Source organism: Malus sylvestris, chromosome 11 (assembly GCF_916048215.2).
Source record: "Malus sylvestris chromosome 11, drMalSylv7.2, whole genome shotgun sequence".
Taxonomy (NCBI): Eukaryota; Viridiplantae; Streptophyta; class Magnoliopsida; order Rosales; family Rosaceae; genus Malus; species Malus sylvestris.
Genome location: NC_062270.1, coordinates 7,419,304 through 7,436,137, shown reverse-complemented (window position 1 = coordinate 7,436,137; position 16,834 = coordinate 7,419,304). Strand labels below are relative to the sequence as shown.

At 35.5% G+C, this 16,834-nt stretch overlaps 2 protein-coding genes across 2 annotated transcripts; both read right to left on the bottom strand.

Annotated features, from left to right (window-relative positions):
• Positions 1–5,076: 5,076 nt before the first annotated feature.
• Positions 5,077–5,948, bottom strand: LOC126589155 (copper transporter 1-like). The gene has a single exon (XM_050254383.1). The coding sequence runs from the start codon at positions 5,822–5,824 to the stop codon at positions 5,369–5,371; it is 456 nt and encodes a 151-aa protein (XP_050110340.1). The 5' UTR covers positions 5,825–5,948; the 3' UTR covers positions 5,077–5,368.
• Positions 5,949–13,255: 7,307 nt separating this feature from the next.
• Positions 13,256–13,942, bottom strand: LOC126589145 (copper transporter 2-like). Its single transcript, XM_050254375.1, has one exon. The coding sequence runs from the start codon at positions 13,786–13,788 to the stop codon at positions 13,303–13,305; it is 486 nt and encodes a 161-aa protein (XP_050110332.1). The 5' UTR covers positions 13,789–13,942; the 3' UTR covers positions 13,256–13,302.
• Between the last annotated feature and the right edge of the window lie 2,892 nt (positions 13,943–16,834).

The window sequence follows — 16,834 nt, the reverse complement described above, 5'->3', positions numbered from 1 at the left end:
TCATTAGTTTTCCTAAAAAAATATGAACTTATTAAGAGAAATTGTCTCATCATCATCGTTATTCTATACTCTTTTTAAAATTTTAAAAACTAATCACACTCTTTAATTTATAACAAAAACGAAACTAAAGTTGTTCACACACATAAAGTGTGTGCTGCTAGTACTCTTTTAAAATTTGGATATAATTGTCGATTTGCAAATAGCATGAAGTTTCAGGATCAAAAGATAAATATAATAAAATGGGATGCTAAATTTTCAAGGTAAAGTTGGCGAAAGAAAGGTGTAGGGGAAATCGGGGGTAGGAACTGTAGCCACGTGTTCAATTTTGTAGGCCACTTTCGGTTAATTTGCTAAAGAGACGGCAAAAGTCGTCGGCCATGTCGTCTTTCGAGAATTGTCTTTTGATTGTGATGTGATGCATCAACGTAACAGGCAACATCAACATTTTTTCCATGTCATTGTGTTTATGTCGTTTCGACGTATTTGATTACTTTTATATTGAAATGATTTTTATTTTTTTATTTTTGTCGAAAGAAATGTTTGTTTCTTAAATATCATAAGATAGTACAAAACTTAAACGTAAATTTCAAGAATAGCGAACATACAACTATAACTTGGGACAAAGAGACTAGTCAACTTGAATTAACATATATTACAATTCAAAATTACAATTCATCGCCAATTCTGCAAATATAGTTTTGATTTGGATTAGAAAACACAATGATCCAAGCTCGAATAAAAAATGACACCACAACTCAAATTCACAAATTAAGTACTTTCCAATTGGGTTCGAGCTACGAATCTGGAAAAAAATACAGGTGATTCTCTTATTAAAAGCTTTGGAAGAACTTGTGTCATTTGAGTGTGGCCATGGGTGGGCTGAAATGTCTTTAGCCTTATGGGCCTTGTTGGATATTTAGTCTTACCCATCATGGTGTGGGATACCTCAGACTTGAACAAAAAAATTTCCTATTGACTAATCACTTCTCCTTTGTTTTTTTTTTTTGTGTTTTTTTTGTTGGAAATAAAAAAATGACAATACTTGCATTATTTTACGGGGATAAATTTTAACACACATGAATTCGAACAAGCCACTTGCAATTTCTCACATACTCCTCTTAATTTATTATTTGATAAGGTCTCTTAAGTTGCCATATGTAGAAATATAACTCATTGTATTGTTTTGTACAAAGTTTATAATAAGCTTTTTTGCCAAAATGGTCATTGAGATTTGCATAACACATCACTTTGGTCACTAGATTGAAAATCAATAGAAATGGTCCCGGAGATTGTCCACCATCCATTATTTTGGTCATTCCGTTAAAAACTCTGTTAAGTGGTCCTGGAGTTCATACCGAAAACTGAGATTTTTGGCCAGAAGTTTGGGCAATTTTCAAAGCTTCGTAACTTAATCATTTCTTAACCAAATTCGACCCATAATATATCAAAATGAAGATAAGGAAAGTGTTGAACAAGATTATACATATTTGAAAGCCCAATGATTGCCGTAGATGACCATAAAATAGCCTGAACGGTAACTGGAAAAATTGGAAAACTCGGCCAGAAATTGGGTAAACTTTAAACGTTCATAACTTCTTCAATACTCAACGAAATTGAATGATTCAAAAATGAAATCATACTTCTCGATGAGACAAAGAGAATGGTACCTTTCTTGATGGCTAGCTCGCAATGGTTTGAACGGGAAATAGCCTGAAATGTGACTAGTTCGCAAGAAAACTGTAAAACTAGGTAAATTTAAACGTTCATAACTTCTTCAATACTCAACGAAATCGAGTGATTCAAAAATGAAAATCATACTTCTCGATGAGATGAAGAGAATGGTACCTTTCTCAATGGCTCGCATGCTGTGGTTTGGCCGAAAAATATCCTGAAACGTGACTGGTCCGCGGGAAAACTGGAAAACTTGCCGAAAATTGGGTAAACTTTAAACGTTCATAGATTCTTCAATACTCAACGAAATCGAATGATTCAAAACCGAAAATCATATTCCTCCGCCTTTTTTCAAGGGATTCTCTGCCTTTTACTTTTCGCCGACATTTTTTTTTCTCAAGAGCTAACTAGTCATGTATTGGCTGGAAAACGGTTCGAAAATGACTGTCTTGGTCTCATCGAGTTAGCCATTTTCGAGCAGTTTTTTCTGCCAAACCATGACGATTTAGCCATAAAAAAAGGGTACCATTCTCTTCATCTCGTTGAGACGTATGATTGTCGTTTTTGAATCACTCGATTTCGTTGAGTATTGAAGAAGTTATGAACGTTTAAATTTTACTCAGTTTCAGACGAGTTTTCCAGTTTTCTCGGGGACCAGTCATCTTTTAGGCTATTTTTCGGCTAGCGGCGGCAGCCATTGAGCTTCCAAATAGATATAATCTTGTTCAACACTTTCCTATCTTCATTTTGATATATTATGGGTCAAATTTGGTTAAGAAACGATTGAGTTACGAAGTATTGAAAATTGCCCAAATTTCTTGCCAAAAATTTCAATTTCCAGTATGAGTTCTGGGATCACTTAACTGAGTTTTTAACAGAAGGACCAAAATAATGGATGGTGGACAATCTCAAGGACCATTTCTATTGATTTTAGTGATGTGTTAAGCAAATCTCATGGACCATTTTAGCTAAAAAGCCATTTATAAAAAAAAAAAAATAAATAAATATATATATATATATATATAGATATTGTTATGTCAATCACTATTTAGGAAGGAATCTTACACTAATTACAGTTGATAAGTACACTACTAATACAAAGAATAATTATGGAGATGATTCCATATTAATTCTCTTATTTAACACCACCATCCTGCAAACACGATGAGCCTAATCGAACAAGTTTGGAGCATATAACACCATCTCGGGGTTGATTATGAAGAGCCTTGGAAAGAAAGTCAATAGGTTGATCAATGAAAGAAATATAACAAGCTCGATGACTACCTAGTGCCACCTTTTCACAGACAAAGTGATAGTCAAGTTCGACATGGTGTGTGCGAGCATGATGAAACAAATTAGATGTGAGGTAAGTGACACTAAGATTATCATAGTGCAAGAGAACATGGAAAGATAATCGAACACCAAGCTCATGCAGAAGGAAAACACCTAAGTGGTTTCGGCACATGCATGAACAAGGGCACGGTATTCCGCCTCTGCACTAAAACGAGACAGTTGGCTACTTCTTGGAGTACCAAGAGATGAGATTAGAACCAAGATAAATAAGATAGCCAATGATGGAACGGTGAGTGTTAGGACAACTGGCTCAATTAACATCGGCGTAAGCAGATAAGTAGCAAAAGTAAGTGAGGGGTCAATATGATGCTGAAATCCATTAATCCATTATACATTCGACATAACGGAGAATCCGTTTGGCGACAATTATTTGAGTAGTGCAAGGTGAGCTGGTATACTGTGCAACAATACTGACAGCAAAAGAAATATCAGGGCGAGTGAGCCAACCAACTTGTGTTACAGTGTAAGAGAAGCCAGGACAGACCCACCAAAATTGGTGAGAGAAATTTTGGCGTCAAGTGGCGTAGAAGCAAGTTTGCACGTGAGCATGTCGAATTCTTGAAGAAGATCATGACCATACTTAAGTTGAAATGTGAAGTCTAATAGAATCATGTGTAATATGTAAGCCCAGGAAATAACTGAGGGGACCCAAATTAATCTTTGATGTCAAATTGCTGGCCAAAAAGAGTAGTAAACTGAGAGAGAATATCATCAGAAGTGCCAATGATACCAATATCACCAACATGGAGTAAAAAATAAATGGAGAATGAGGCTTTCGAAAAATAAACAGGGAAGAATTAGCTTGACTTTGTTTTTCTACCAAGTCGAAACAAAAATGAAATTATTCGGTGGAACCACACATGAGGTGTTTGTTTGAGGCCATATAAGGATTCCTAAAGATGACCTACATAATGTGGATGAGCAGGATCAACAACCTCGTACGTTGAGATATATAAACATCTTCCTGAAGAAACCCATGTAAGAATGCATTTTCACGTCTAATTGGCGAAGTGGCTATGCACGGGAAATAGCAAGACTCGCTCAACACAGTGTGAATAGTGGCCGGTTTTACAACTGAGCTAAATATTTCCGGATAGCCAATGTCAAAACGTTCATGAAAACCTTTAGCCACAAGAGCTTTTTAGTGTTCGAAAGAGCCATACGGATTGTGATTGATACGGAAAAGCCATTTGCACCCAACAATATTCTGACCAAGACAAGGAAGAACAAGGGACCATGTTTAATTTGGGAGCAAGGGCATTAATTTCCTCATGCGTGGCAAGGCATGGCGCCATCCCGGATGCTTGACATCCTAAGAGAAACAAGTAGATTCACCAGAATCAATAGATGGTAAAAGAGCATGAGAAAGAGGATGCCTAATCGTGCCACAAGTGCGAATTTTGAGTTGAAAATGCCGTCACGAAAGCGAGTCACCATGGGATGAGTTCATTGCGTGAGGGAAGGAGCAACATGAGAAGTGGGCTGCTGTTGTTGGAATGAAGGCGCGGCAGTGACAAGTGGCAGAGGCTTGCCGGAGTAAAGGCGCTCGTGTCAAAGGAGAAAGGTGGGGCGGGTTTTGCTGCGGGAAGGCCCACGGAAGCGTCATGTACAGATGCAGAGACAAGAGACGTTGGAATGGACAGCAGGGCATGAGCCCCTGGATCAGACTGGGTGCACACGTGGTCAACAGAGGTAGAAGGGCCTGCGGGGCTCACTGAAGCAGAAAGGAGAGCGGATGCACTCTGGGACTCAAGAGAGCTGGGGATTTGGGTTTGGTAGCTGGGCCCGAGTGGCGATTCATAAACACGAGGGAGGACCAAGTCAGGAGCGGGCTGGATGGGATTTTGGTTTGGTAATTGGGTCATAACATAATTTAAATGAATTTAGTGTTAAATATCTGTTATGACCCAATTATTACCCTTTTTTTTTAATCAGGCCCAATTATTTTACTTTAAACTTGCACTTTTCACCCTTGGTCAAATTCAAAATATAGAAGAATGAAATGTTATTATTCTTATTTCTCAGAAAAAAAATTAAAAATAAAAACCCAGCTAATGAAATTGGGTCATTAATTGATGAATAACTTGACTTGCAGTTACGTATAAAGGCCTTCACAACAACACATATAAAACCTAACTTAAGTAAATAATTGTACCCTTTTCAGAGTCTTTGACAAGAAAGATGGAGATAAATCTGCCAAAAATCGGAACCTAACAATCATTTATTTTCAAGTTCACCAAACAATATTAATATCATAATCTGGAAAAAAAAAACTAAAAAGCAAATACAAGTCAAGAATCAAAACCCAAAATGCCCCAGTTAATTCCAGAAGTATTATACATAATCAACAACACATTGGAGGAAGATCAGAACCCTTATCATCAACATCCGATTTCTTCTTAAAAACCCTACTCCCAAAAAGCAAGAACCCAACAGCATGCCCAGCCACCGCCACAAGAAACACCCCGGCATTAAACGACATGACGGCCAGCATCACCAAATAAGCTAACCCAACCCTAATTGCATGCAAAAGAGTCTGAATCAGTCCAGAAACGACGTCGCTTGCGCCTGCCCTGATCAGACGGCAGTAGGAGAGCCACTCGACGAGGACAGCTAGGGCAAACACAAAGAGTAGGGATACGTAATACATGCCGGTGTTTGTGCCTGGCCATTTGGGGAAGAGTAATTCCTCCGTTGTGCCCCAAAAGAAGGTCAAGTGCATCATCGTGCCGTCCATCATGGATGATGATGGTGATGATGCCATGCCACCCATGCCATGGCCGTGATCCATACCATCCATTTCTCTCTCAAAAAATTTCTTGTGTTTCTCTCTCTAAAATTTGCTTCTATGGGGGTGTTGAAATGAGTGAGGGCTCTCTCGTCTGCATTTACTTTTGGTATTTGTAGGTTGTTTGGGTATTTCCATTTCTAATGAGTCTTTGATAGTACATTGGGGCTGGTACTATATAGTACGAAGGTAAATCTGAACATTGCCGTCTGGAGTCGTGTGCGAAAATTTCAAATAGAGCCTTGTAAAGTAATCTTTTAAGAAAATGCTAATATTTCTTTAAAAAAAAATCTAATTTTTGTTTTAGACATTGCACAAGGGAAATGATAAACACAACATTTTAGGGTCTCATGACACTTATGATAAATCTTGCTTGTTATTTCTATTTGATTTATTTAATTTGATAACAAAAAAAGAGATAGCTGAGAAGATAAAAATAATGTGTGAAAATCACATGCCAATAAACTAATCAATTAAGAAACAGTCAAGGAAATTTCATAATAGCAGTAAAAACATAAAACACCGAAATTTACTATGTCAATAAAATTAATGAACAATCGTATTATAATATATGTTAAATGTCTTATATGAATCTAAGAGGTATTCATCAATTCCCCCCTTAAACTTGTGACCATTGGCCAATTTCCCCCCTCAACTTTAATTTTGGCCAATTTCCCCCTTCAACTCTCATAATTAGTCAATTTCCCCCATCAACTTTAATTTGGCCAATTTCCCTCCTCAACTCTCATAATTAGTCAATTTGCACCCTACTGTTAATTTTTTTTTAATTTTCCATCTATTTTTTTTTCTTTCAATCTTTCTAATAACTTCCAACAAAGTACTAAAATTAACATAAACTCACCTGCATAATATAGGGTAAAATGTACAAAAACATAATACAATTAGTATGTGATATGGGTTGATTATAAGAACAAGTTATGAATCGGGTTTAAAGCATGTAGAAGAAGAAATAATAATCATAAACTCATGGATCAGACCTATTTCAATCAAATTGGTTATTCTTAATAAGGAGTCGAAAATTATGAATTGACTAGTCATTTTTGCACTAAAATTCGATTCTCCGCAATTTTCTTGAACTTAGCTTTCACTTTTATAAAGAAAATTGTATTCACATACAAAAATGTACACATCAATCCTTTTCGTTATCAATTTTGTATAGTAAAAAATCAAATAAAATTACTCCATACTGATTTATTATGACTAATAATACTATCTATGATAAATTATAAAATTTTAAATTTTAATCTATTTGTAATAGGATAAAGACATAGGAAAATGATTAACATGCATCTTATTTAGTTTCTTACACACACTTGTTTAATTATGATCAAACTAAAAAATTAACAGTATGGTGCAAATTGACTAATTATGAGAGTTGGGGGGGGAAATTGGCCAAATTAAAGTTGAGTATGGTGCAAATTGACTAATTATGAGAGTTGGGGGGGGAAATTGGCCAAATTAAAGTTGAGGGGGGAAATTGACTAATTATGAGAGTTGAAGGGGGAAATTGGCCAAAATTAAAGTTGAGGGGGGAAATTAGCCAATAGTCACAAGTTCAGGGGGGAAATTGATGAATACCTCATGACAATATCAATATGGGGAGTAGTTCAACTTATTACTTATAATCTCATGCAAGGTCCCTCCTCCTATTAATGTGAGATTCATCCCTTCATATTGAGTTATGGAATTATGAAAGAAAAATAATTCAATATTTTTTTCTCTATTACACTATTTTCTATTTATTTATTGTTGAAGATTTTTTTTTTTTTTGTTGAGATTTTGGCAAGAATTGAACCTAAGATCTCTCACTTATAAATAGACCGTAGTACTTAGTAGCATTGTTGAAGAAATTATATATCAATTAATACATTTATGGGGAGCAAAAGGGCCTTGTGCAATGGCTCGTATTGCTCCCTCTCAAAGCCGGCATTGTCTCAACTAGGAAAATCAGGATTTTGGTAAATTACAGTGCAACTAGAGCAAATTAAACAAGTGAATGAAAAAAAAAATATGAAAATTCATTATTCAAAAAAATTATACACGATTTCAATTTTAGCAATTTTGCACTCCTAATTTCTTATATGTACTACTTTTCTTGGTATTATATTATTTGATTGACATTTTACATTTTATTTACTCAAATAACAAGTACAAAAAAAAAAAAAAAAAAAAAAGAGGAGAAAGAATGTAAATTTGAGAAAAATTAGAGTGATAAAATTGTCACCCTATCATAATAATCAAATTTCACTAAACAATTTACTAGTAAAATTGTCACCCTATCATAGTAATCAAATTTCACTAAACAAATTCTTATTTATTCAAGGTTCAAACATAATCACCTACTTATCAATTTTAGACTCGACATAAGAAATTTGTTTAACTATGTTTGACTTTGGGTATTTATAGGTTGTTGGACTATTGTATTTCTATGAGTCTCTGATAGTACATTGGGGCTCGTACTACGTGATACGAAGGTCAATCTGAACCAGGAAAATTAGGATTTTGGTAAATTACAGTGCATCCACAGCAAATTAAACAAGTGAAAGAAAAGAAAAAAAAATTATTCAAAAAAATTATACACGAATTCAATTTTAGCAATTTTTGCACTCCAATTTTTCTTGTCTGTGCTACTTTTCTTGGTATTAGATGTTTTGATTGTCATTTTATTTACTCAATTAAAAAGTACAAAAATAAGAAAAAGAATGCAAATGGAGAAAAATTAGAGTAATAATCACTAAAAAAAGACACGCTTTCTAGACGAAATCCTTTCGTTGGGCAAAATACAGTTTTCACCGCCTAATGTTTTGGCTGACTGAAATTCTTTGAACAAAAATAGTCGAGCAAAAGTCGTAGCGGAAATTTTTATATAATGACACGTGATGTATCACTCATGTTTCGAACACAATAAAAAAATCTCTTATTAAGGATATTGAAAAATCTCTCTTTGAAGTGGAATGAGGATCCTCTCTGGATCCTCTTTGTGAGGATCTGATAATCCTCCAATCACATCATTTCATCATATATCGTACGGCCCGTTTTCGTCAGGTATTGTTAATATTTAATTTTAAATAAAAAAAAATTACAATGATTTCTGATCACACTATATACGATGAACGAATATGAATAGAGGATCTCCAAAATTCTCATAAAGAGAATCCAGATAAGATTCTCATTCGTTGAAGTGGGAAAAAGATCCTTCTGACCACGTCATCCGGACTATTTAAATTTAATCCAACGGCTCTAAACAGGAGGACCCTCTAAAAGTTATAATAATTGCAACCGTTAGATTAAATTTGAATGGTGCATATGGCCTGGTCAGGAAGATCCCCATCCTGAGCTCAGGAGAAGATCCTCTTCCGTTGAAGTGAGGGCGAGGCAGTGACAAGTGGCAGAGGCTGCTGGTGATGCTGGAGTGTGGCGCTGGGGCGCATGTCAAAGGTGAAAGGCAGGGTGGAACTAGCTGCGGGGCTGGGCTGGGCTGATTGCGGATATGGTCAGCTGGGATAGATGGGCCTAGGGATTCACTGAAGCATAAAAAGGAGCAGATGCAGTCTGGGATTCGGTGAGTTGGGAATTTGGGTCTGGCAGCAGCTGGGCCCTGTGTGGCGACTCATAAACACCAGGCAGGACCACGTTAGGGGCGGGCTGGATGGTAGACGTATTGGCTAAATGGCGGGTTGCCAAAATTGACCTCAAAACCTAAATTAGAACATAAACCAGACATGGTTGGCGACTAAGGATGACTGAGTCTTTGGTCCAAGTGGATGATGAAATAGCAGCGAAGGCGTGAGGGATATCAGAGACAGTAGACGGCAGGTATCAAAATATTAGTTTGGATCAAGCGGGTGAGAAAATTGGGCGTCAACGAAGGTATGAGGCGAGTTGGGCCCATGAAACCAATGCGGGCAGCAGGCTTGTGTGGTCTTAGGACTAACACCATAGAGAGCCTCAAAGACCAACTGCTGTGTTGGGCTTAGAAGGACTGATGTTGCTGTTGAGAGAATGACACGGTCAAAGAAAGTTATGGGTTAGGGGTCACGAACGGTTACCCTTAGATAGGAAAGACAAATGCTCAATACAAATCCTAAAAGTAGTTTATATAATTTTACAAAACCCTAACACGACAAAGGAAAACAAAACGGGAAATAATGAAAATTACAAAACAACCGTAAAAATAAGTCAATCGCAGTTTTGACCATCCAAACGTTTTCAAACTCCTGAAATCCATCTCAGGTCACAGTGAAGCTTGTGTGTTTGATTTGTCTTGTCGTTTTGCTTCCAAAAGGGCATTAAAGGCAAAAACCGGAACCCTAAACTAAAATTTGTGCTAAATCAAATTTGCACCGTTAAATACCTCTTCTACGACCACGTCAACGAATGCAGAGGGCCATGAAGCAGGAGGACCGAGAAGAAGAGATGATGCCAAAACCTTACAGAGAGGACGGCAATAAGGAAACATGGCTGTAGGGGAAGAACAAAAGGATAAGATAAAAAGGCCACCTGACCCGAATATGGTTAAGGGATATCTATTGACAAGATTCTTCCGGTTGACTGTAGAAAGAATAAAACAAATACATATATAATTCATCAAGTTTTTAAACCGTTTCCATTCTTTTTTATATATTTAGTGTCGTGGTTCTTGAGTATGTTTAACGTCAATCATTTTGATCATTTCGTAAAAAAATTCAGTTATTGAAGGATAAAAATACCCTCAATTTAAAGGACAATGGGCAAAAATTATTTGACAAATTTGAGGGTGTTCTTGTTATTTTGGACTTTTACTGGAGATTTTTCACGGAATAACCAAAATGATTGACAATGAACAAACTCAGGAACCACTTCAATCGATCTTAAATCTCATGGACTAAGTGAAAAGTTATGACAATCTCAAATACCATTTTGAGTAAATTTTTTTTTTTTATGCATTTCGTAAAGTTGACTGGACCTATATCAAAAGACCTCCGAAAAATCAAGAACAAAAGACAAGCTACGCGGTTGTAGAAAGAAATGGGGCAATGCTAGTTGCGTACAAGAATCAAGTATTTTTGTTATGATTATGGGGGAAATTAAATAAGATTGCATATTGAATTGGACCAAAATCTTTATGTAAGTTAACTTCAAGAATAAAGTCTTAACTTGCCTAAGAGGTGCATTAATTTAAGAAGCGGAAGACTGAGAGTGAATTTCGAAACCTTAAGCTCACTATTCATAGAGTGTAACCATAATTCATCACAATCCCTCATCCATTGTTTTGTTCTTCCTTTTTTTTACTGTTTGGTTTTGTTTAGTTTCTATTGTTTGCTTTATTTTATAAAATAGATTCATATATAGCTTAGCATGCATTCTTAAGCTTGGTTGTTACTTTTACTTTAATTAATTATGTCTTTTGTAGAATCGATCCTTGCTCATCACTAAATAATCACAACATTCATGTTCGGTGAGTTCATGGAAATGTCGGAAGAAAAAATAAAAGCAAAGAAAAAAAAGAAAAAAAAATGATTTTCCATGAATCCATTGCCGGATACCAAACACAACTTTAAATGAAAAATTAGCATATCTTGTCGATGTTAGAACTCAAATTCGAAGGCCTCGAGTTTGAATTCCCCTACATGTATTCAAACTCCTACATGTAATATTTAGAAGAGTAATGCTAGGAATCAATTAAACTTACACTTTTCACACTTTTGTCAAATTCAAAAGAGTAATAATAGATAGACTAATTTTTTAGACTATATTTGTGTCATTAAAAAAAATATAAATATGTTAATTTAATACTTAAATAATAATTCAATAATTAACAATTACATCGTATGATTTATAAAAATATAATTGCCTCCCTACCATTATTCAATTTCAAAATATTTTAAGTCATCATTGGTGACACATGGGCAGATGACTTGCCTTACTGTTAGAGCATCTTCAAGGGAGACATCAAATTTCAATTTGATGACTGACTTGGCAATTTGATATACCGTCGATATTTCCTTTCCACTTGATATGCCAAAATTTATTGCTTCATTTATGTTTATTTTAAACAAAAATATAAAAGTTATGTTGTTATTGGTCTAAAAATAATAAAATAACACTTAAATGTGTTAGCATTTAAGGTAAGGTAAGTGGAATGCCTTTGGAAATAGCAAAATCCTATTCGAAGGTGGCTTCAAATTTGACATTTCTTTATCCATGTCAACTTTGACATCTTGGTTGAAGAAAATAGTATGTCATTTGTTACTATTATATGTCTATGTAATATTTTTGACATTTCTTTTAAAGATGGTCTAACATGAACAGATGACTTGCCTCTCATAAAAAATAATAATAAAAACCCAGCTAATGAAATTGTGGGTCATTAATTGATGGAGGACTTGACTCTGTTACATGGGCAGATGACTAAAAGCTCAACTTCCCCCTTCACAACCACACATGTAAAACCTAACTTAAGGAAATAATTAATACCCTTTTCACGGTCCTTTTGTTTTTTTTTTGGAAACTCCCTTTTCAGAGTCTTTGACCAAACAGATAGGGATAATTCTGCCAAATTTTTTAACCTAACAATGAATTATTTGAGTGCTACTATTACCATTCCGTTGTCTTATTTCTACACCCACTCTTTATTAAAAAAATTAATTACCAATTTATCCTCACGTAAAATGTCAAATAAGGACAAAAGGAAAACAAGATCAGATCGTTCACTTCCACCCACACTCCCAGCAACTCGTAATCTCAATTCCCAAACGTCTCGTCATCACTTTATTCCCTCTAAATTTTAATTTATGTTTATTGGATCCTAAATTATTGAATCACGAATTAATCTTTGTATTCGTCAAGCCTGTCATATGTTAATACAAATCTCAAACACACTGAATGCATCAAGTCATATATGGATGTCAACTGAGTTTCTTTCTCTACCGATTTCACTTCTTCTTCTTTCGACTTTGATTCTATGATTGGTTGAGCGACTGACTCTTTGTTCTATTGTTGAATCACCTCCGTGGTCAGCCACGGGGATAGTCGGGATGGTGGTAAAAAGTGCAGAAGGGTGGTCGCGATTTTACTTCCCTCTATTTCAATCATATAAATATAATCATTTTTCTTATATTAAAATATTATTTAAATAATTAAAAAATAGATGGGAGAACAGGCTAGAGAAGCAATATGGATGTCAGTTTTTGTGCTTCTCATCGATCAGTAATATGGCTATGGGAAGGGGTAGGCTGGTGAACGGTGTCAAGGGTGGAAATTGGAAGGGTACTTTGGGGATAATGGTTGGTGGGAAGATAGTAGGTTATTTTTCTTATTTTTTATGGTGGGTGAGATTATAACGTATATGTAAAAATAAGATAATGGCACTCAATTATTTTCAGGTTCACGACACAAAATTCATATCATAATCTGGAAAAAAAATTTAATTCAAGTAAAAAATTCAAAACCCAATATGCCCTAATTAATTCCATAAATAAAATACATAATCAACAACTCAACATTGGAGGAAGATCAGAAACCTTATCATCAACATCCGATTTCTTCTTAAAAACCCTACTCCCAAAAAGCAAGAACCCGACAGTATGCCCAGCCACCGCCACAAGAAACACCCCAGCATTAAACGACATGACCGCCAACATCACCAAATAAGCCAACCCAACCCTAACTGCATGCAAAAGAGTCTGAGCCAGTCCACAAACGACGTCGCTTCCGCCGGCCCTGATCAGACGGCAGTGGGACAGCCACTTGACGAGGACAGCTAGGGCAAACACAAAGAGTAGGGATACGTAATACATGCCGGTGTTTGTGCCTGGCCATTTGGAGAAGAGTACTTCCGCCTTTGTGCCCCAAAAGAAGGTCATGTGCATCATCATCTTATGGTGCATCATCATCGTGCCGTTCGTCATGGATGACGATGGTGGCGCCGGTGATGCCATGCCACCCATTCCATGGCCGTGATCCATACCATCCATCTCTCTCTCTCTCTCTGATTCTCTCTCTCAAATTTGCTTCTGTTGGGCGGTTGAAATGAGTGAGGGCTCTCTCGTCGGTATTTACTTTGGGTATTTCTATTTCTGATGAGTCTCTGGTGGTACATCGGGGCTCGTACTATGTAGTACAAAGGTAAAACTGAACTGGGAAAATTAGGATTTTGGTAAATTACAGTGCAACCATAGCAAATTAACAAGTGAATGAAAATAATATTAAAAATCATTATTTAACAAATATACACGAATTCAATTTTAGCAATTTTTGCACTCATATTTTTCATGTTTCTACTACTTTCATTGGTATATGTTTTGATTCTGATTTTATTTACTCAATTAAAAGGTACAAAAAGAACAAGAAAGAATGCAAATGGAGAAAAATTAGAGTGATAAAATTGTCACCGTTTCATAATATCACTAATCAATTTATTATTTATTCAACGTTCAATCGTATATTTACCTTCTCATTTATGTATTCTCTGGACAATATTATACATGGCCCCGGGTTCACGTGAACATCATCCGTGATTGTTACCGTTTGAATAGCCAATTTTTCTTTCTTTCTTTGTGTTTTTATTCTTCCTTATCTTGGTTTGGGAATTGTCAATTACTTGTATTAATAATCTGGACAATATAAATCTACATGGTCCCAGATTCACCTGAAAAGCCATTGGTGGACGGTGATTCATTGCTACCCTTTTTTTTACAGATGATAAAATTATTATTATACCAAATTCATGTAAATCGAAAAAGAATTCGAACTACGGTATAAAAAATTTACCACATTGACGCATTGTTTTGTCTAAAAGTATTTTCAGTGAAATTGATTATGAAAATGCTATTAAACTAACTGAACAAGTTATCTTTTGAAATTGTTTTTAAAATGACTAAAAACGTTTCTTATAAAATTGATTTTAAATTCTAAAAGCTTTTTCAGTATTTTTTTTAAAAGCACCAGATATGTGAAACACTTAAGTTCTTTTTTTAGGATTTAATTAGATTTTCAAAAATCATTTTCGCCGAATTTTTTTTACTCATTTTTAATAGCATTTTTAAACGAGTTCTAAATTCCATCAACAACAACTGCTACTGCTTAATTTTTGAAAGGAAAAAAAAAACCAAAGTTTGAATTTACCAATTTTCCCTTATCTTTTATTTTTTTATTTTTTATTTTATAATTATCCTATGAGATTGAAACGACATGTGGCGCACGACCCTGCATGCATTGGACAAATAAGACAATGCTGTCTAAGTCCCTTTGGCGCATCCAGCGGTGTTAGATGATACAAAATAGACAGCCAACGGATGAAGGTGAAGAGCAGTAGTAGTGAGGTGGTTTTGACATAGTTAAATTGCTAGGTGTTGAACTAATTGATTTTGACCAAAATTAGCGATTTACACAATTGGGTAACTTTTTTTTTTTGAAGGAAAAATTAAGTAATTATATGTGTTATTTAGTCAAGTTGGTCCTTGAAATTGGCATAACTCATCACTTCGATATTTGAGATTTGAAATCAATAAAAGTGATTTCTGAATTTGTCCACCATCAATCATTTTAGTCATTCTGTGAAAAATCTTTTTTAAGTAAATAAGAAAATGATAAAAATATCTTCAATTTTGTCAATCATTTTGGCCAATTTGGTAATTAAATTGAGGGTATTTTGTCATTTTATCTTTATTTAACAGAACTTTTCACGAAACGACCAAAATGATTAATATGGTGGTCAAACTCAAGAACCACTTCTAACAATTTCAAATTTCATGAACTAAAGTGAGGAGTTATGCTAATCTTAGTGACCAATTTTACTAAAAACCCTTTATTTTCCGTAAACATTGGATAATTACAAGAAAGATATGTAAGGTTTGCTCGACAAAAAGAGAGTAACACCTTTATCTATTTATGCTATTAGGTGTGGGCATAAAAATCGTCAAACTAGAGAATTGAATCAAACAATAAAAGATATATGTGGAGCCAAAAAATAACTCCAAAAATCTTGGAGACGACAAATGGAACTTTTTTCTCAAGAAAGACAAGATTGCACTCAATAGGAAGGGCACACAAATATTCCCATGCCCAGCTCAGCAGCCCTAAAAGTTCAAGCAGTGGACGACGACTGCTCAAAGCTCTCATGCTCATGGCATGGAAAAGTCAAAGATATTAAAGATATGGTTAATTGTTGAATTCTATTTTTAATACATTCTCAATTGAAAATCAACTCAATCAAGTGAGGAATCCTTATTACAATCAATTCTGGATACTTCCACTATTATCCCAAAATATTTTCTCCTAATTCATATCTTGGAAATATTCTTTCCTCACTCTTCCAACAGATGACACACCTTGGTTAATAGGATGCGGCCATGTGTAAGGCAAAACCCAAACCCCATGGCTAGGCATCGAAGATCCATTGACCAAACCACCTTCCCCACCTCATAGCACGTGTGGCTTTGGCCTCTGATCAAGGGTGTTTGTTATTTTGTAGGTACAAATTTGTCAAGACTGAAAACGGCAGATTTTTGCTACCACAAATTGGTGCTTTCATTGAGATCTTCATTCAAACACTCGAAGAAGGTTTGCATTCACGTTTCAAATTTTACCCTTTTTTACATAAATTTTCCCACACGTTTCTATTCCTAGATTTTTTTTTTTTTTTATTTATATAAATTCTTTCAATAGCCCTAGGGAAGAAATACGATGGTGGAAAATTCAGAAATCACGACAAACAGAATTCAAGGATTTAGACTAGAGAATGAAGGCAAAGACATAGCCCCACGTCTATGATCCTGGAGGCTCAACGTGACGGTAAGATGAGCCACACCGTCGCAGAGCACGACCATCACCACTGCCACTGCTTAGCAACTACCACGTGGCCATCAAGCAGCAGTCCACGCTGTCGTTGCAGCTGCAACCCACGGGCATGAGGCCCAGGTTTTTTTCAAGCCACAGGCCCAAAAACCTAACTGTTTGAAGCCGAATCCACCCGTAGCACAAACCCAAGCTGCCCAACAAGTTGCCCATGTCGTAGATAAT